We start from the raw sequence: 22,491 nt of genomic DNA on the forward strand, positions 1-22,491 counted from the left end.
ATCAACCAAATATAGCATTACGTGGAGGCTCATCCGGCCTTTGGTTGGAAAGATATACCTGAATCGCGTGTATGGTATCGGATTGTGACTCCTGGACTTTCACTTCTCCTTCCTTCAACCTAAGGAGCTTCTTTTGATGGATATAAAACGATACCTCCCGTCGCTTTGGCTACAGCTAAGCAACCATAAACCCTCACAAACACAGAGATTAATTAAGTTTTAATCAATTTATAAATTAATTGGCAATCAGGGGATTAGGAGTGGTCGTGGCCGGAAATTGTGCTCTCAAATAGGGAGAGGGTGATGGAGGAGTTCATACAAGGGCGTGAACTGGCAAGTCAACTTAGTAAGGCTTTTGATAATAGGTCACTTGTTAATGGTGAAGATTGGGGATCGGCTGAAGGTATTGTTAATAAGATTTTGGGGTCATTCGTTGGTACCCTCTTGATTATAAATGGGAAGGAGTCTGTTCAGGAGTTTGTTTCTGATCAGATTCAAGGAAATAGTGGTGATGTTAGTGGCGGTGGGAGTGGCGGTGGTAGTGGTGTTGGTGGCGGTGGTAGCGGTGTTGGTAGTGGTGTTGGTGACGGTGGTAGTGATGGTGGTGGTGGTGCTTATTCATCATCTGCGGATGCTAATCATGATCATGCAGCTGCTATGAAGTCTGAAGATTGTACTGAGGAGGAGATCAGTTGTAAGAGCACGTTAACCTTCAAGGATGGTAGAGGTTCTTACAAGAGAAGGTAATTAGTTATATTTCTCTAATTAATTACTACCTAGGTAATATTCGTCAACATCTGCATTAATTAGCATATTGTTCAAAATGATTTCTTTTTCCCAGTTAAAGATTCTTTACATGTATGATTAATTGATTGTTAATCTCAAACATTTGTGTATGAAATGTACGATACTAAAGAGTCTTTTACTTTGATAATTAATCATCCACTAGTGCGTGATAAGGAAAGCTATAATTAATTTGCTTATAATAGTTGTTAGATTTATGTGGATATGTGAACGACTACAATTATAATTAATTTAACACAAGTTGTTAGATTGCTCACGCAATAGCTGTTAGATTCCTGTGGATAAATATAATAATTATTTTTTTTTATCCAATAATGCATAGAATATTTGTAGAGATAAAAGAGTGAACACTACCACTTGCTCTCATATGTTCATTTTATACCATATCTGACAAAATTTGAAAGCTACCGTTGTAACTTATATTGAATTTATTGAATTTATCTAAATATCCATTCCTATACTTATTACCATGGCAGCATTACTGCTTAACGTTAACCGTACATTTCATTAAAAAAAAAAGAAGAAGAGAATTTTGTTTGGTTTAATGATTTAAAAGTTTTAATGACAAAAAGTTGCAACTTGTTAATTAATTTGCTCGTAATAGTTGTTAGATTATGTAGATGTGTGAACAACTATTGTAATTAGTTTACTCACACAATAGTTGTTAGATTCATATGGATGAATATATAAATATATATATATATATATTTTTTTTTCCCTAATAATGCATATGATTTCTGTAGAGTCAAAAGAGTGAAGACTACCACTTGCTTTCATATGTTCATTTTATGCAATATTCGGACAAAATTTGAATGCTACTGTTGTTCCTTATATTTAATTATCCAAATATCCAGTTGTTCCTTATATTTAATTATCTAAATATCCATTACTATCCTTCTTACCATGGCAGCATTACCACTGAACGTTAACTGTACATTTCATACAAAATAGATGGGAATTTTGTCTGATTTAATGATTTAGAAGTTTTAATAACAAAGGGTTGCAACTTGTTAATTAATTTGCACATAAAAACTGTTAGATTTATATATATGTGTGAACAACTATAATTAGAAATAATATACTCAGACAACAGCTGTTAAATTCCTGTGGATGAATATAATTATTTTTTATTCAATAATGCATATAATTTCTGGAAAGACAAAAGAGTGAAGACTACCCACTTGCACTCATATGTTCATGTTATGCCATCCTCTGACAAAATTTGAATGTTTCATTTGTTCCTTATCCTTCGTAGAAAATAGATGGGAATTTTGCCTAATGAGATTTAAAAGTTTTAATAACGAAGAGTTTCAACTTGTTGATTCATTTCAGAAAGACTTCACACTCTTGGACTAGAGACACTTCTGCGTTGATTGCCGACGGTCATGCATGGAGAAAGTATGGACAAAAAATTATCCACAATGCCAAGCATCCAAGGTAGATACATATATACGATTTACCTTGTAAAATTGTAACAAATTTCAATAATTAAAATGGTAATAATATCAATAAATGAAGTTAACCACAGTTATGCTATATATACATGCAGGAACTACTTTAGATGCACATACAAATACGATCAAGCTTGCAAAGCAACCAAGCACGTGCAACAAGTTCAAGATCATCCACCAGTGTTTCGAACCGTATATTATGGCACCCACAAGTGCAGAGACTACCTCAAAACTTCTGAACTGCTCTTGGATTGCACAAGTCCTAGAGATTCTTCACAGTTCATTAGTTTTGAAAACGTCAATTGTTTGACAAACAAACAAGAGCACCCATTTTTTGCATCCTTCACTTCATCATCAGTTGAAGAAGAAGTGTTCGTCAGAGAAGATATGCCAACAACTGATCATATGGTGACAAGCGACCACAACCATTCATCACCGTGCGATCATCTTGTGTCGCGTGATCTGACAGCGTTCGAGTCCTCTGGGCCCATGAGCGGGTTTTCATCAAGCATTGATCAGTATGATCATGAAGATGTGTTTTCGGGGATGATTGCCGAGTCTTACTTTGATATATATAATGAAGTTTTGCAATATGGATTTTGAATTTTGAGTTTTGATGATTAGTACGTAGCTAGCGTACTCCTTGTAGTAAATTGAATTTAGGAGAATTGTGTGTATGTTCGGTTTCTTTGAAGAAACTTATTGCTTTCTCGGTGTATAAAATCGTGTAAACACAGTTAATTATTGGAAGAATAAAAAGAAAACAAGAAGCAGTCTTTCCTATTTCTTCTTGTTAAGTGATTAATGGAAACTTAATTATGCTTAAACCTTTTTCTTATACAATGCATGACACAATTCATAATCAAATCAATTCTCCAATACGTAGAGATCATAAAATTCGATACGATCTGTGAATAGAAACGAAATGCACAAAGTTATAAAACAACAAGAACCCTATAGTTTTAGAATTTTCCTTGTATAGTTTTACAATTACGATGATCTTACAACAAGAACCCTCTATATTTTAGTTGTTTCAATTAGTGTGTGTTCTTTAACGTTTTCCAAAACAGTTTTCCATTTTGAAGATACCAAAAACGGATCCACTTTTGGATAGGTATCCTACATCTGAACTGAATTTTTTATGGTTAAAGAATCTATTTCTAGTTTCTCGGGGACAATTAGAAGATTCTCTAGAAAAAATACAGGCTTCTTTGGTACATTTGTCACATCCCGACCCGGGCTCCACCACATCCCGGGCTCGACTTCACCGTAGCACGATATTGTCCGCTTTGGGCCCTGACCATGCCCTCACTGTTTTGTTTCTGGGAACTCAGACAAGAACTTCCTAGTGGGTCACCCATCCTAAGATCGCTCTCGCCCGAACTCGCTTAACTTTGGAGTTCCGATGGAATTTGAAGCCAGTGAGTTCCCAAAAGGCCTCGTGCTATATGGAGGTGGGCATGTACATATAAGGCATAGAGGATCCACTCCCTTGGATGATGTGGGATCTAACAATCCACCCCCTTTAAGGGCCAACGTTCTCGTCCACACTAGCACTGAATGGCAGAGTGGCTCTGATACCATTATGTCACATCCCAGTCTTGGGCTCAACCACATCTCGGGCTTAATTTCATCGTAGCACGATATTGTCTGCTTTAGGCCCCGACCACCCCCTCACGGTTTTGTTTCTGGGAACTCAGACGAGAACTTTCCAGTGGGTCACCCATCCTAGGACAGCTCTCGCTCGAACTCGCTTAACTTCGGAGTTCCGATGGAAGCCGAAGCCAGTGAGTTCCCAAAATGCCTTGTGCTATATGAAGGTGGGCATGTACATATAAGGCATAGAAGATCCACTATCCTATGCGATGTGTGATCTAACATTGCTATCCGAAAATAAACTCAAAAAAAAAAAAAAAAAATACAGAAAACAATATTTAGCCTAAGTTCTGTAAAACATCAAATTAATATATCCTGTTTTTCAAGAATAGAGTCTATATTAATAGAAAATGCACAGCATTTATTTAAGGAAAAAAAAAAATCTTTTATGCCACCACCACCACATCCTCCACCTTTATCACACATCTACTATGGCTACCACCACTTCCACCATCTCACTGAACCACCACTACTGAAACCAACAAATATATCTATGTAATTCATGTTGTCATGGATAAGCCTTAAATCTAAAGCAAGTTCAAAGTCTAAATCCTTAAGATAAGCCGAAGAAATTTGATAATATAGATGGCCCAACAACTACTGATTTTTATATTGTTGGTTTGCTAATATTATTAAAAAATAGGAACATGTGGCTGACGACACTAGCTTACCTCATGCAATGACGCCGTAAACATGTCGTACGATAGCAACAAGTATGCAACAACCGCGCGTGGAACAATCAACCAAATATAGACTTGAAACGCGTGCGTGGTTTCGGATTGTGAATCTTGGGCTGTCACTTTTCCTTCCCTCAACATGCGATTTTAAAGGAAATGTCAAACACGCCTGCTAAAACTAAAATATATCAAGATAGTATTCGAGAGAGATGTTGAGTACAAATTGATAGATAAGTCATTCGACTATTTATTTTTTATTTGTTTTTTTCACAGTAAATAAAGATGAAGTTAAATGTTTTTAATTTAATTTTTTTAATGCATAAGTCCTATTGACAATTTTGATTATTTTTGAATAATTATTGCAACTATAGCACCAATATATTAATAAAATAAATATTTGACACATTTATTGGAAAGATAGTTTAGTTTGTTGGTCATATAGTCTGATAGACTGATACACTAAGTGTAATAATACAATTGGTTGGAAACTTAAAAACAAATTTTTTCAATAATTTTATTATGACACTTGGTGTACCGGATTGCATTTACGGCATACTAAAAAAATTTCTCTACCCATGAAAATGAAGAAAGATTTAACATTTATATTCAATTGGCCATATCAACTTACGATTAATTGCAATGTCATACATCAGCTTACGATTAATTACAATGTCAGAGGACATTCTTTTGACGGATATAAACGGATACCTCCCATATCACTTAATTTGGCCACAGCTAAGAAAACCACAAACCGTCTACAGAGAGATTAATTAATTTTTTAATCGCTACATTAGTTAGTTGTTAATCAGGAGATTAGGATTAATGCAGTGGTCGTGGTCGGAAAGTGTACTCTCAAATAGGGAGAGGGTGATGGAGGAGTTGATCCATGGGCGTGAACTGGCAAGTCAACTTAGTACGGCTGTTGATAATAGATCACTTGTTAATGGTGATGATGGGGGATCGGCTGAAGGTACTGTTAATGAGATTTTGGGGTCAGTTGTGAATACCCTTTTGATTATGAATGGGAAGGAGTCTGATCAGGAGTTTGTTTCTGATCAGATTCAAGGAAATAGCAGTGGTGTCAGTGGTAGTGATGTTAGTGATGGTGGTAGTGGTGTTAATGACGGTGCTAGTGGTGGTGGTGGTGGTGCAGATTCATCATCTTGGGATGCTAATCATGATCATGTAGCTGCTATTAAGTCTGAAGATTATACTGAGGGGGAGATCAAGATCAATTGGAAGAGCACTTCAACCTTCAAGGATCGAAGAGGTTATTACAAGGGAAGGTAATTAGTTATATTTCTCTAATTAATTACTACCTAGGTATAATTCATCAACATCTGCACTAACATGTTGTTCCAAATAATTTTTTTTTAACCCAATTAATTGCTCTTTCCATGTATGATTAATTGATTGTTCAATCTCAAACATTTGTTTAATAAACCTAACACTAAATAATATTTTACTTTGACAATTAAATAATGATCCACATGTGTGATGAATAACTGTAATTAATTTGCTTCTAATAGGTGTTAGATTTATGTGGATGTGTGAACAACTGTAATTAAAATTAATTTACTTATAACAACTATTAGATTCCTGTGGATGAGTATAATTGTTTTTTTTTTTTTAATTCAATAATGAATAGAAATTTCTATTGAGACAAAAGAGTGCTGTCATATATTCATGTTTATGCCATATTCTGAAAAAATTTGGATGCTTCTATTGCTCCTTATCTAATGATCTAAACATCCACATAATGTTAACCATACATTTTACAACAACTGTTAGATTCCTGTGAATGAGTATAATTGTTTTTTATTTTATTCAATAATGCATAGAAATTATTGAGACAAAAGAGTGAAAGACTACCATACCAGAGTTATGCCATATTCTGGCCAAAATTTGGATGCTTCTATTAGTTTCCTTATATTTAATGATCTAAATATGCATTCCTATCCTTCTTACCGTGGAAGCATAATGCTAGCATTACCAGTTAACGTTAACTGTAATTTTATCAAAAATAGATGGGAATTCTGCCTAATTTAATGATTTAAAAGTTCTAACTAGAGTTACGACTTGTTGATTCCTTACAGAAACACTTCACACTGTTGGACTAGAGACACTCCTGCTTTGATTGATGACGGTCATGCATGACGAAAATATGCAAAAAATATCCGCAATGCCAAGCATCCAAGGTACATACATATATACGATTTAGCTTGTGAAATTGTGACAAATTTCAGTAATTAAAGTGGTAATAATTTCAAGAAAGGAGTTGACCATGTGGCTATGTTATATGTTATTCAGGAACTACTTTAGACGCACTCACAAATTCGATCAAGCGTGCAAAGCAACAAAGCACGTGCGCAGGTTCAGGATCATCCACCAATGTTTCGAACCACATGTTATGGCACCCACACTTGCAGAGACTACTTCAAAACTTCTGAACTGGTCTTGGATTGCACAAGTCCTAGAGATTCTTCAGAATTTATTAGTTTTGATAGCGCCAATTGTTTGAATAACAAACAAGAGCACCCATTTTTCGCATCGTTCGCTTCATCATCAGTTAAAGAAGAACTGATCGTTAAGGCAACAAGTGATCATACGGTGACAAGCCACGATAACCATTGGCAACCGAGTGATGATCTGGTGTCGCATGATGATCTGATGGCATTCGAGTCCTCTGGGTCCATGAGCAGGTTTTCATCAGGCATTGATCAGTATGATGGTGACGATGTGTTTTCGAGGATGATTGCCGAGTACTTTGATATGTATAATGAAGTTTGGTAAACGGATTTTGAATTTTGAGTTTTGAGATTTTTGAACTTTAATCCTTGAAGAAGATTAAAATTTAGTAAAAAATTGGTGTTAAATTACATTTTGATTTTTGTCTTTAATTTGTTCTTAATTCAAATTTATATTATATTTTTGTTTTAATATTCAATGAATATCTTATTTAAAGTTTCCACATAAATTTATTTTTATCCACATGAATATCTTATTTTTGTTTTAACATATTATACAAAACTAGTGAACCAAAATGTCCGTACTTAAATATGTTATACAAAACCAGTGTACATAAATATCCGTACCTAAACATAATACTAAACTAATGTACCAAAATGTCCATACTTAAATATATTGTAATAAATTAGTGGCATATAAAAAAATATGCAAAAAGATAAGTGTACCAAAAAATCTCTACCAAAATATTTTCTTATATAAGATACTTATCATAAATTGGTGATGCAAAATGTCAACAAATAAAAGCTAATTCATTTAGATTCAAATGAGTATTATAATTTACAACATTTTTCTTAAAATTTAATTCATGGACACCATAAGTTATAATAATAATAATAATAAAAAAAAGGCATTGAATGCTGACATTAAATTGAGTCTATGGACTTTGTATAAGACATTTTTTTTTAAACTTAATCTTATTTATGGATTAAAATCTAATTTTCTATTTGAGTTTTGATTATTTGTACGTGTTTAGTAGCTAGCGTACTCCTTGTAGTAAATTGAATTTAGGAAAATCGTATGTATGTGTTGACCTTAAAAATTACAAAGCCTATATGGCACACAGGCCGACTAACTAATGAGCTAACTACGTCATTCCGTTAATGCAGGGCGTGCCAACTCGTCGGCTGAGCTTGGCCGAGGAGTAAAATTTGTTGATGTTGCGTTGAGCGCGTTGCTGACTTCTTGATCTTGCAATTGCGGCCGAGGAAAAAAACAAATCTCGGCCAACGGATTCTCAAGCCTGAAGACAAGGCTGCTAATTCTGCGAAGTTCACGAATCGTCGGTGCCGGATTCGGTCATAGTGATTATATTCGTGAGAGCAAGCACGCCGAATCGACACCAGACTATATGGGCACAAGTACTCAAATGTGATGTATGTCTTGATGGTAAATATGGTTCATCCGTCAGAATGCCGAACTCTGAAACTCACTTGTGAGTATGCAATCGTAAAATCACTCGGCGTTCAATATGCCGAAATTCATAACTCGTAACACCTTACTTCGCCGAGAAGGCTAATAAGATGACCTCTGCCAATAAGGATTCGGAAACCCTTCTCGATCGAGACTTGGATAGGTAACCAGTCGGCCTCGACGCAATACTGTTTATCCAAACTGAAGGTGCTCATTAGTCGTCTGATTCTACGGCAACAATGCTGTTTATCAAACTGAAGGTGTTTGCCGGTTGCCTTCACAGTGCTGTTTATCCAAACTAAAGATGTGTTGACAAGAAAAGAAAATAAAAATCTCAAGTTGTTTGAGAGGTTTGAGCAGGGCAATTATGTGTTGAATTGGAGAGGGCTTGAATGATGCACTCTGCTTTCTATTTATATCAACAAAACCTCCTTAAGATCAAGTTGAAACCATCTTCGGACTAGGACTTCTTGTTCCAACTTTATCTCGACTAATCCTATTCCTATTAGGAATTTGAACTCACCCCCCCTTTTAAGGCCATATTCATTGCCGGTCGAGAATCCGTATTGCACTAGGCCTCCTTATCGTATTAGGACTTCTTCGATCCATCTGCTTATCCAAACTACTCTTTCTTGTAATAGGACTCGACCATCTTTACTGAACGGCCCGAGACCACCAGACAGCCCATAGTATATTTGGAAAAGCATTGGGCCGAACATAAACCTACACTTGGCCCAATAATATTATTTTGGGCCTAAATAGTATGTCCAGATTCTTTGGAAAAACTTATTACTTTCTTGGTGTACAACATAATGTAAACAGTTGATTATCGAAAAAAATAACAAGAAGCAATCTTTTCTATTTCGTCTTGTTGAGCGTTTAACGTATATACCCTTTTAATACACAATGCAATGATATTTCTTAATCAAATCAATTGTCTGATATGTAGAGACTTGATAAAATTCGATACGATTTATTAACAGAAATGAAATGCATGTTGGATTAACACTACTACAATATATGCTATCACCGGCGGAGGACAAACCGACGAGAAATCAAATTTCTGTCGAAAATTTGGCACAAATCCGACATTAAACAATGTAATGTCGCTTTTCAATAGCGACACTATTGCTAGCGTCGCGAAAGGGCTTCAGTGTCGCTTTTTGAGCTTAATCCGCCACTACACAGTGTCGCTTTAAAGCGACACTAACCTTAACGTCGGTTTAAAGCGACGCATACTTACACGTGCATCAGCCATTTAATTATAAATATGCAGTCTACTGTCGCTTTAAAGCGACATTATATTAAAATTAAATAAATAAAATATTCCTTAAACCGACGTTAGATAACAATTAAATAAATAAAATATAAAATCTAGTAACGGTCTTAACCGACACTATATTTGTTAATAATAATAAAGATAGATGGACAACTGCATGCAATTTCAATTAATTCCAACTAAAGTAAATTATATAATCAAAATTATAAATTTTAAGATCTAAATAAATAACAAAAACAATAATGCCAAACTGTACATCTAACATTTCACATAAAATCCAAAAAGTCGTCCGTCGTAACAAACATTAAATCCGACATTACAAACATAACATAAAAAAACAAAAAGATAGACCAATTATACTGTCGTATTTAACCGACAAGAAAAAGAACCAATTAAACTACCCAACCGAATCTGCGCCTGAACGTCGTCCAGATCCTTCTGCTTGAGAACCTTCTGCTTGAGATCCTCCTCCTTGAGATCCTCCATCTGATCCAAAAATCCTCGACAAGTCCACATCAAATCCAACACCTGCAAGCATTCCAGAAAACCCCCCAACTGGAACTTCAGGAAAAGATCCACTAGGAGCAGCCATCTCAGGTCGATATACTGGCACTTGACAAAGTGGCTGCTGCATGTATGGCATGGGCGGCTACTGCATGTATGGCATGGGCTGCGCAGGCATCGGATACACAGGATATGGAGGTTGCTGATTATGGCCAGCATACGGATATGCAGGGGGAGGCTGACTTTGGCCCGACTGTTGAGGAGGTTGACTGTGGCCTAATTGTTGGGTTCCCGGGCTATACGGTGGTTGTGGCTGAAATCTTTGAAAAAACCATGCAAACAACTGATTTTGCTTGTTCTCTAGTTCCGAAATCCGTTTATTATTATTTTCGTCCCTCATTTTCAACTCATTATTTTGAGTCATCAGCAACGCCATTGAACTCTTAGATGATCTCCTGGAGGAAATTGATGTAGAAGATGAAGAAGATGCATAAGACACCATATCAGGAGTCACACCATGACCGTATCCTCTGACTCTATTATACCTCTCAGGACCCATAGTATCAACATAAACTTGGGTCCTAAGATCTTCATTATCGTCTTGGCCCGACTCAATCAATGTTTGCAGGTTGCTATCCATTGTTGACTTGCATTACAATTTTTAAAAACAAAAATTCAATCGTAAAACGGAAATATAAGCTATAGATAATAAATACTAATAAAATCAAATACTAACACGAAAAAATCAATTACCCCTGTATGCTCCGATGTTTCATCAATCCATGTTTTATCTTTTCGTGTATGACATTCACGAAAAAAGGTTACAGGATCTGCTTCTTTCCCATGCTTCTTCCGCTTTATCAAAAATAAAATTTCACACAAACAAATTAAGCAAACCTCATACTAAAAATAAATATAATTATTTAAAATTCATCATCTCTTCAAAATGTACAATCCATACATATTCTTCCCGCACTCTTGCAAAGGATTTTGTACCAGTAGTATGGTTCATTGATTTTAATCCCCGATTAATCTTATTTTTTTCAGCAACCTCCTGAAAAAAAACGAACGAAAAAAAAAAAGATTATATTAGGCAACTTTAAAGTTATAACGAAATAAATCGTGTAAGGTTTACCTTTGTTTTGTCTCTATTCCAATATGCCAACAAATCATCCCACTGGGCAGGAATCACACCAGGAGGAGGCTCGCTGCGCACCTCTTCTGCTCTTTTAGTATAATACTTTTTTTTTAACTTATTTCTAAACTCTTTGTGCGCATGCTCTGCAATCTTAAGCGTCATATGACGGATCAAAGGCATTTTTACTATATCTGCATCTTCAAAAAAAATATTTCCCTACATACATAAAAACAAAAAACAAAAAAAATCACGCTAGTCAAATATTAATACAATCATTGACCTATTATTCTATTTTCAACTAAAAATAAAAACATCTATATATACCTTTATTCTATTCCAGAAAGCTTCCTTATCTTCTTCCGTAACCTTACGCCAATCTTTCTCCAACGGCAGATTTCTATAGTCCCTAACCTCCGCTGCTACATGTTTTGAAAAAGCACTAGCATTATCACTAATGCATTTTCCGGACGAATCAAACGAACAAAGCTGTTTCGTCCATTTAGGAATTGAGGGTCCACGCCTCCGTTGAGATGTACCTTGTTAATACAAACACACAATTAAAAACCAGGAAACAAATGTATATTTTCAGTTTAGCAATAATAATAGTTCAAACACACACACACAAAAATAAAAATAAAAACTGAGATTAATAACAATTAAAAAAAGAACCAGCATCACCCTCGTCCTCTTCCAAGTGACGTTCTTCAGAACGTTGATCTTCACGAGAACTATCCATAGCAAAATTTAATGGAAGGAGAAGGAATATGGCTGAAATGGGGGAAAGAGACGAGAGACAGAACTGGAAGGAATATGGCTGAAGTGGGGGATAGAGATGAGAGACAGAAGTGGGGATAGAGATGGGGAAGTGGGTGGGGAAGTGGGGGATAGAGACGAGAGACAGAGATAGGAAATCAAGAAGATTAAATGTGGATAATTGCATAGCGTCGAAATATGAACACTTTGCGTCGGTTAAAACCGACACAACGTCTGACTTTGACAGCAAGCCTACACAGACCTGACATACTTTGGGCAGAAACTACAGACCTGACATACTTTGGGCTTGACATACTTTGGGCAGAAAGCCTGACATAATTTTCAGACCATTGTGTCGGTTAAAACCGACGTTATGTGGCATAGTGTCGAAATAAGGAAACATTGCGTCGAAATAAAGACCCATTGCGTCGAAATAAGGACCCATTGTGTCGCTATGTCTTATAGCTTTTGACTGAGGACAGTACCGTCTGACTGAACCATCATTATAGGCTGACATACTATGTCAGTACCGTCGAAATTAGGCCACATTGCGTCGGTTAAAACCGACGTTAGACTGACAGATTTTTATAACATCGAAATAAGAACAAGTTTGTGTCGAAATAAGATAAAATTTGCGTCGAAAAAAGAACAAATTTGTGTAGTGTCTCTGACAGAAAATCCATTGTAGCAGATACTCTCGAAATTGTATAATTTTGCATCGGTTAAAGCCACTATAAGCATAATTTGATATGATAATGACTGACAAAGTCTTCCAACCCATTCCCCCGTGCAAAAAAAACCAGGAAAATTCCCTCCCAACATAAAAAAAAAAGTTTTAAGTTACAAAAAAAAGAGAAGAAGGATAAAAATAGAAACAAAAAAATTAAAAAATTTTAATCCAAAATTAAAAAGTAATCAGTTATCTCATATAATATTTTAATAAATAAATTTATTAAGTTGAATCAATTTTTTTTGCACTGTAATTGTTATTTTAATTTGTTTTTATTTTGATAATTTTTTGTTGTTATTTACTAGAATGGATTAGATGAACATAATTTGAGTTGTTTTGAGAAAATGGAATGAATAATATTTATAAGCATTTATGTTAAATTAACAATATTAAATATAACATAAACTTATAATATTTAGTAATATAAGTATATATTATGGATTAGATGAGCATTTCTCAAAAGTTTAACTTTGATAACATTTGGTTGTTATTTACTATAATGGATTAGATGAGCATTTCTTAAAAGTTTAAACCTTGTCAATGTAATTCAAAGCTTGCATTTTATTCCTTTTACAAAATCATCAATTTTCATTGATCATCACACTTTCATTAAGTATAACGTAAGATTTTGTGGTATCCACTAGTATAAATATTTTAATTTGAAGATCGAATTCATTCATTGTATTCATATAGGTTCAAGGAGTGTAGCTGTAAAAAATCATCAAAATCAGGCTTACAATAACCGTTAAATCGTCATTTTTAGTTGATAACCGTCGATCATGCATGGCCCGTTACTTCATCCCAGAATGTTTGTTTTTTGCGATTTTTTTCGTATACGATCTCGAATTATATACAAACATGTTTGACGGTTGGATCGTTGAAATTAGTTTCGTAGAATGCGTATCCCATCAAAACGATAGATTCACTAAGACTTAAGAGTTTATTCACACTTTCATTAAGTATAACGTAAGATTTTGTGGTATCCACTAGTATAAATATTTTAATTTGAAGATCGGATTCATTCATTGTATTCATATAGGTTCAAGGAGTGTAGCTGCAAAAAATCATCAAAATCGGACTTAAAATAACCGTTAAATCGTCATTTTTCGTTGATAACCGTTGAAATTTTTTGTCCCGTTACTTCATCCCAGAATGTTTGTTTTTTGCGATTTTTTTCGTATACGATCTCGAATTATATACAAACATGTTTGACGGTTGGATCGTTGAAATTAGTTTCGTAGCATGCGTATCCCATCAAAACGATAGATTCACTAAGACTTAAGAGTTTATTCACACTTTCATTAAGTATAACGTAAGATTTTGTGGTATCCACTAGTATAAATATTTTAATTTGAAGATCGAATTCATTCATTGTATTCATATAGGTTCAAGGAGTGTAGCTGCAAAAAATCATCAAAATCGGACTTAAAATAACCGTTAAATCGTCATTTTTCGTTGATAACCGTTGAAATTTTTTGTCCCGTTACTTCATCCCAGAATGTTTGTTTTTTGCGATTTTTTTCGTATACGATCTCGAATTATATACAAACATGTTTGACGGTTGGATCGTTGAAATTAGTTTCGTAGAATGCGTATCCCATCAAAACGATAGATTCACTAAGACTTAAGAGCAATGTAACATTCAGGAAACGCAGCCTATTCATTTGTACTAATTATGTTATTGTTAATTATTTTATAAGATATATGTAAGATAAGATGTCTACCTAAAGCACATGTTTACCTTATAGAACTCCACTGATCATAAAACACTTGTTGTATCAGTTTTTAATCAAGTCAATTAATTAACAGTTTGGGTGTTTTACGACTTGAAATTTATGGCGTACAATACTAGCATGCCTTAAATGATATTATTCACAACATTCGTAAAGTTCATGTCATAATACTTGCACATAATCTAGCATTCACGGCATCACTTTTGTGCAAGTTATTAAATAAAAATATTTACGGCGTAAACATTGTGTGTCGTATTTAACAATTTACACGACGTACTTTCCTTCTCTTTTAAGGCATCGTGTTATGTTGTAAAGTGAATTTTATATATATTTAGGTCCCTACCTTTTATGGCACGAATCATCCATTCTGCCAAAACTCATATCGACACCTAAATCTTCCACTCCCAGACACATGAGACAGCCGTTTTTCTCCTAATGTACCTTGCGTCAAAATAAGATTAGGGGTAATACATATGATTGACAACAAGTACCTTGCGTCGAAATAGTCTCATATTGCGTCGAAATAGGCTAGGGTTGTGTCGGTTAAAACCGACGCCAAGTCTGACACACATGTCGTATTGCGTCGAAATAGGCTACGATTGCGTCGGTTAAAACCGACGCCAAGCCTGACACACATGTCGTATTGCGTCGAAATAGGCTAGGGTTGTGTCGGTTAAAACCGACGCCAAGTCTGACACATCATATTGCGTCGGTTAAAAGCGACAGAAACCAAGGGAAAAAAAAAAAAAAAAAAACAGAATAAAACAAAGTCTAATTAGATGAACATAATAAAACAGAATAATAATAAAAAAAAAACAGAATAAAACAAAGCCAAAAGGATTATATGTTATGATACGATATCATAGCATACAAAATAAAATAAAGTCTAATTAATACAAAAAATAATTAATATATTTATTCCCTGTCATCATCTGTTAGCTCTTCGTCGGTATTGGCATGATTAACGAACCCGGTAGGCAACACTAATGATTCAAGAAAGGGAGTCTCTTCCACGCCAACCCTTGTATGGAAATTTTCATTATCAAGAATTCGATCATCCAAGTTCGGCGTGGCATAATCATCAATAGCATCACTATCCTCTAATACGTCAAATAAATCTCTTGGCTGAGTTCGAACAACTACGTGCCAATCTTTTTCAATCGTGTAACTGCTGCATTAAAACATGGCAATCATGACTTTTCAACCCATGTATTTTTCGTTCATTCACGTGCACACATCGCGACAGATTTGATGAATATCCATCTGGGACCCGAATAGTAGACAATACTTTACAAAACGTAGTTTTTTCTTCTCTTTTCAATGTGAACAATGCTGGAGGTCGAAATGTTCTATTTCCTTCTCTACGTGGGTGTTGACTATGTCTTTTGTTCAAGAATTCAAGATCTGCACGTGCCGCCAATCCATCTTTAGACTTTTCTATATCTAGCAATGTTCCCACCACACTGTCACATATATTCTTCTCGATATGCATAACATCAAGATTGTGTCTAATCAACAGATGCCTCCAATAAGGTAGTTCATAAAAAATCGATTTCTTCTTCCACTGACTGTTACTACTTGTATTGCTCGAAGCTCTTCTTCTGCGTTGGCCAACTGAAGCATCTTTGTTTGGTTTTCCAAAAGTAAATCTCAATGTAGAAAGTTCTTCGAGACATTGTAAACCAGTCCACTGCCTTGGTGCACTACGATGCTCTCGACGACCATTAAAAGTGATGGTTTGCCTTCGAAACCTATGATTATCTTCAAGAAAACGTCGATGCCTCATATAACAAATCTTGCGACTCGCTGGCAAGTAAATAGATTCTTTATCATGCATGCAATGTGGACAAGCTTTATAGCCATGTGTACTCCATCCTGACAACATTCCATAAGCCGGAAAATCACTTATAGTCCATAACACGGCAGCCTTCATCGTAAAACTTTGGTTGGAACACGCATCATAAGTGGGAATGCCCACCTCCCACAACTCATTCAGCTCGTCAATCAATGGACGCATGTATACATTAATCTCTTTACCAGGACTGCGCGGTCCTGGTATTAACAAAGACAATAACAAATTTGGTTGCTTCATGCACATCCAAGGTGGCAAATTATAAACAGAAAGCACCACAGGCCATGTGCTATGATCATTCCTCATTTTCCCAAAAGGATTAAATCCATCACTGGCCAACCCTAATCGGACATTTCGAATTTCATGCGGTGCTTTCTGTGCTTCCATAAAATCCGGATATAAATTATCCAAATGCTTCCATGCGGGAGAATCTAAAGGATGTCTCATAAACTCATCCTTAGGACATTCAGTTGCATGCCATCTCATATGTTCAGCCATATGCTTCGACATAAAAAATCGTTGCAATCGTGGTTTTAAAGGAAAATACCACATAACCTTAGCTGCGACCTTTTTCCTCGAGCTATCCTCTGCATTGGTAATTTTATATCTTGATTTACCACAAACTGAGCACACGGTCAAATCTGAAGTATCTTTCCAATAGATCATGCAATCATTGGGACATGCATTAATTTTCACATACGACAGCCCCAAGTCATTTATAAGTTTTTTGGCCTTATAACAGGATTCAGGCAAACAATCCCCTTCAGGCAACATTCTTTTAATTAACTCCAGTAAAGTGGTGAAGATCTCGTCAGGCATTCCCGCTAAACACTTGATCTGATACAATCTTACAACTGCTTCCAATTTCTTAAACTCCTTACAACCTGGCCACAAATCTTGATCTGCCTCTTCAAGCAACTTAAAAAAAGTCTGCACCTCTTCTGGACGCCCTTCCCCAATAGGGGGTTCAGTAGATGGCCCAACACCTTCTTCTGTTAATGGTTGGACAAATACATCATTAAGAAAATCATGCATGCCAATCACCTCATCTCCTGTTTCTTCTTCTCCAATTCCCACATTTTGCTCTCCAATGTTTTGCTCGCCATGATGTCGCCAACAAGCGTTTTTATAATCTTTATCCATATCATACAATATGAGATGTTCAACAATGGTGTTCCTAACAAAAGTATATCGATTACAACATCTTTTGCAAGGACATCTAAACTTATCAGGACCAACACCATTTGCAACTGCTTGATCCAAAAACAAATTAATTCCAGTTGTATACGCTTCAAAATTGCGGGGTATTGTCAACCAACTCTTGTCCATATTTTACCACTTTACGAAGGTAAAATATTACGTTGACACTAAGATGCCTACAATCTTTCAATCCCTATCATGTAGGCATAACTATCAAAATTTTCAATTTCTATCTTTCACCCCTCGAATTCTATCACGATTGCAATCTTTTAATTTTCAACACCTATTATAGTAAAAACAAATTAAAATAACAACAAAAAGTTATCAAAATTATGCTCATCTAATCCATTCTAATAAATAACAACCAAAAGTTATCAAACTTATCAAAATAACAACAAATTCAAATAACAATTAGAGTGCAAAAAAAATTAATTAATATATTCTTATATTCCTAAATATTATAAATTTAGGTTATATTCTTATATGAAAGGTTATATTCTTATATGAAAGGATATTCTTATATTATAAGTTTAGGTTATATTCTTATGAAGGGTTATATTCTTATATTCTTATATTCCTAAATATTATAAGTTTAGGTTATATTCTTATGAAGGGTTATATTCTTATATTCCTAAATATTATAAGTATAGGTTATATTCTTATTAGAGTGCAAAAAAAAAAAAAATTAACATAATATATTCTTATATTACTCAATATTATAAGTTTATGTTATATTTAATATTGTTAATTTAACATAAATGCTTATAAATATTATTCATTCCATTTTCTCATAACAATTCAAATTATGTTCATCTAATCCATTCTAGTAAATAACAACAAAAAATTATCAAAATAACAACAAATTAAAATAACAATTAGAGTGCAAAAAAAAAAAAAATAACATAATATATTCATATATTACTCAATATTATAAGTTTATGTTATATTTAATATTGTTAATTTAACATAAATGCTTATAAATATTATTCATTCCATTTTCTCATAACAATTCAAATTATGTTCATCTAATCCATTCTAGTAAATAACAACAAAAAATTATCAAAATAACAACAAATTAAAATAACAATTAGAGTGCAAAAAAAAAAAAAAAAAATTAACATAATATATTCTTATATTACTCAATATTATAAGTTTATGTTATATTTAATATTGTTAATTTAACATAAATGCTTATAAATATTATTCATTCCATTTTCTCATAACAATTCAAATTATGTTCATCTAATCCATTCTAGTAAATAACAACAAAAAATTATCAAAATAACAACAAATTAAAATAACAATTAGAGTGCAAAAAAAAAAAAAATTAACATAATATATTCTCTCAATATTATAAGTTTATGTTATATTTAATATTGTTAATTTAACATAAATGCTTATAAATATTATTCATTCCATTTTCTCATAACAATTCAAATTATGTTCATCTAATCCATTCTAGTAAATAACAACAAAAAATTATCAAAATAACAACAAATTAAAATAACAATTAGAGTGCAAAAAAAAAAAAAAAATTAACATAATATATTCTCTCAATATTATAAGTTTATGTTATATTTAATATTATTAATTTAACATAAATGCTTATAAATATTATTCATTCCATTTTCTCATAACAATTCAAATTATGTTCATCTAATCCATTCTAGTAAATAACAACAAAAAATTATCAAAATAACAACAAATTAAAATAACAATTAGAGTGACAAAATTAATTAATTCGACTAAATTTTTATTAATTTAACAAAAATAGTAGAATTTTATCTAAGTGCTTAAATTATAATTTTTAAATAAATAAACTTGTGTATTATACAATTTAAAAATTAAAGAAGTTAGTGATACATACCTGATTTGTTGAAGAATTTCGACGTCAACAATTCTTTATGTACTCAACCAACTCAAATAAATTTCCTACAAAAATAAATTGTAACTAAAAATTAAACATAAGAGGAGAAAATAAAATTATTATAAGCAAGAAAAACTTACTGTTGTGAAGAGGAACAAATGAAGTTTGAAAACCAAAGGAGAAAGCTGAAAGAGAGAACACGGGAGACTTTGTAAAAATTGGAAGAACGAACAAGAGTGCAAGAGAAGAAAAAGAAAACACGGGGGAGAGGATATAAAGACCATCAATGTGTCGCTCACAAGCGACACTGGTTTTCAAAATATATGTCGCTCAAAACCGACGCAGGATTTAAAATATTAAAAACAATAATTAGTGTCGCCTAGAAGCGACACCCATATATTAAAAATAATAATTAGTGTCGCCTAGAAGCGACACCCATAGTTCATGTCGCTTAAAAGCGACACTGTTTTATTTAAAGCGACGCCAGTACTTAAAAATATTAAAATATATGTCGGTTATAAGTGACACTAAATTTTATGGCGCTTATAAGCGACAGTAAATACGACGTCATCTTCAGTGAGTGTCGCAAATCTCTTTTTCGCCACTATATAATATTAAACCGACGCAACAACTGACACTATTAGGTCCTTTTGTAGTAGTGTAAGTCCAATATAAATCAACTTTTAAATAATCTACACCGTAATAGGAATGAAATAATAGAGATTAATGTTAAAATTGTGATTTGATCCCTTTATATCAGCCTTATGAATGTGTGTCTTGGAATCAAATAAGTCTGATCGAATCATTGATAAATATGTAATTATGATACCTAACTGGTAGGTTAAGAAAGGGAGATTTGGGATTCTCTTATGAACGGAACCCTAATGCTTTAGCTAGTATAAATACTAAGGTCCCTGCAAACTCTAAACCCACAACAAACGCTTCTCATAAAGTAGTTATATCTGGCTAGGTGTTTGTAGAAAATTTTGGTATTGCTACTGCCTTCATCTTCTCATGTTTGACTTCCTTGATTGCCGCTTTGATCAGGTCAATCACTTCCTTCATTTGTGTTTTTTATAACCACATAAGGCTAACAAGCTAGTGGTATCAGAGCACTTGATAACATGATTAAAACCAATACAAGTTTAGGGTAGTAAGCAAGAAAGCTGATCAATACGTCAATAATTCGAGTGGTAGTTAACGATTATACCTTCTATTATAATTTTTGGGCGTGTTAATTGTATCAAAATTATTTGAGTTTCGAAGTAAACACCCTGGACTTCAGATTCTTCTTTCTCGTATTCAGTTTTGATATAATGAAAGACATGAATAGTTGGTTCGCTATGTGGAGCCAAAAATAATCGAGAAAAATATGGAGGCAATATGTGGATTATAGGGTAAAAAGAACAAAATTACCCACGAGGAATACCGAAACTCCTACGCGCGAGCAGTGGACTAGTCATGACTCAATCAAGGTCAAAAGTGCTCAAAATAGGTAATTATTCAAAACCTATTTCATCCATCATCATCAAATCTTCTCCACAAGGTAACCCCAAATCATTCATTTCAAATTATATTAATTAGCTAATTAATTGATTTATTACTCAATTAATTTATTAATTAGCTAATAAATTGTGAATCACACCAAAAAAACCACCAAAGTGGCTGGTCCATATCTCTCCCAAAGGTGCCGGTCACATCCCTATAAATATCACCCCATTTTCTCAAAATACCCAAGTTGAATCCTCTTACTAAATTCTCTAAATTCTTCAAACACTTTTCCCTCAAAATTCTAACTTTGGCATCAGAGGTTCGTTGGCCAAAACCCCCCCTCCTCCAAAATTCATCGTGGGCGCGTGAGGCTCTCGGCCTTGACCTAAGGTGTTATTTGTTTCGTAGGTGCAAATTTGTCCAAGAACAAGAAGGAAGAAATTTGCATCCATAAATTGGTGCTTTCATTGAGAGTTGAGTCATACACTCGTAAAAGACTCTCGCATCTAAGGTTTTCATTTTCTTGTTCATTTGTAGATTTTTCATACATTCTTATTCTTAGAATTTTTATTTCTAAAAATTCTTTGGTAAAACGTAAAAGAAAAGTACAAGGGCAAGGGATCCGGAAACCTCGACGAACAAAAATTCCAACGTTCAAGAATTAGGACCGCGGAGATCTACAAGGCTAAACATAACGGTGAGTGGAGCGGCACAACCCCCACGGGGCAACACCGTGGCAACCACTATGGTAGCCACCTTCGGCAAAACCCACGGCACCAAGGCCACAGCCTAAGCCGTGCCATTTCAACCTTCAAGGGCTCATGCCCTAGCCGAGCATGCCCGTGCCGCCCAAACCCAATGCGAGCTCAAAACGTTGCCAAGTCGAGCCCAAGCTTCGCACCCGCGTGCTCTGCACATCGAGTAGCTCACTCCCGTGGCCTTCCAAGTAGCCCAAGTTGGCCTAAGATTAGTTCAACCATCCCGACTTCAAATTTCAAGACCTACGATTGAACCGGGGGCATTTTCATCATATTTCTCTGTGGATCTGACATTCCCCAATTCAAATCTCGCACCCGGAGTCTACCATACTTCCACTGCTCAAGGAGGTATATTCCTTCCAAGCTCTTCCAATCCAAATGGCGAACAATACTTGTCTTGACAAGTCATAGAGTTGATGAGCGCTCTTGCACAATAGATGACCTTGGTGAATCAGCTCTTGCAACGCACCGAGATTCAATGTGCCCTAGACAAGGTGTCCCAAAGTAGGACAAGGGCAGACCAAAAACCTCTTCAACAGCGTCTCGGCAAGCAGCCACTCGACCAGCCATGAATTGAGCGTTCGGGCAGTGTACAATCCCGATTGGGCCCCCGAGATAACGTATATTTCCGTTTTAGCGCGAGGAGGAGCGTGCACTCT

The 22,491-nt window shown here is 34.6% G+C and overlaps 3 protein-coding genes and 1 pseudogene across 3 annotated transcripts; 2 read left to right on the forward strand and 2 right to left on the reverse strand.

Moving 5' to 3' along the window:
* The first annotated feature begins 171 nt into the window (after nucleotides 1–171).
* LOC137746303 (putative WRKY transcription factor 54) lies at nucleotides 172–3,071 on the forward strand. The gene is made up of 3 exons (XM_068486381.2): nucleotides 172–743; nucleotides 2,137–2,241; nucleotides 2,354–3,071. The coding sequence occupies exons 1-3, from the start codon at nucleotides 304–306 to the stop codon at nucleotides 2,856–2,858; spliced, it is 1,050 nt and encodes a 349-aa protein (XP_068342482.1). The 5' UTR covers nucleotides 172–303; the 3' UTR covers nucleotides 2,859–3,071.
* A 2,339-nt stretch (nucleotides 3,072–5,410) lies between these two features.
* LOC137744231 (putative WRKY transcription factor 54) lies at nucleotides 5,411–7,381 on the forward strand (annotated as a pseudogene).
* Nucleotides 7,382–10,455: 3,074 nt separating this feature from the next.
* On the reverse strand, nucleotides 10,456–12,184 carry LOC148692209 (uncharacterized). The gene is made up of 6 exons (XM_088681645.1): nucleotides 12,118–12,184; nucleotides 11,773–11,984; nucleotides 11,446–11,664; nucleotides 11,272–11,364; nucleotides 11,064–11,165; nucleotides 10,456–10,956 (listed from the first exon to the last, which is right to left on the reverse strand). The coding sequence occupies exons 1-6, from the start codon at nucleotides 12,182–12,184 to the stop codon at nucleotides 10,456–10,458; spliced, it is 1,194 nt and encodes a 397-aa protein (XP_088537771.1).
* A 3,395-nt stretch (nucleotides 12,185–15,579) lies between these two features.
* On the reverse strand, nucleotides 15,580–17,845 carry LOC148692210 (uncharacterized). The gene is made up of 2 exons (XM_088681647.1): nucleotides 15,993–17,845; nucleotides 15,580–15,835 (listed from the first exon to the last, which is right to left on the reverse strand). The coding sequence occupies exons 1-2, from the start codon at nucleotides 17,843–17,845 to the stop codon at nucleotides 15,580–15,582; spliced, it is 2,109 nt and encodes a 702-aa protein (XP_088537773.1).
* Between the last annotated feature and the right edge of the window lie 4,646 nt (nucleotides 17,846–22,491).

Source organism: Pyrus communis, chromosome 12, assembly GCF_041283825.1.
Source record: "Pyrus communis isolate YQ-2024b chromosome 12, ASM4128382v1, whole genome shotgun sequence".
Classification (NCBI taxonomy): domain Eukaryota; kingdom Viridiplantae; phylum Streptophyta; class Magnoliopsida; order Rosales; family Rosaceae; genus Pyrus; species Pyrus communis.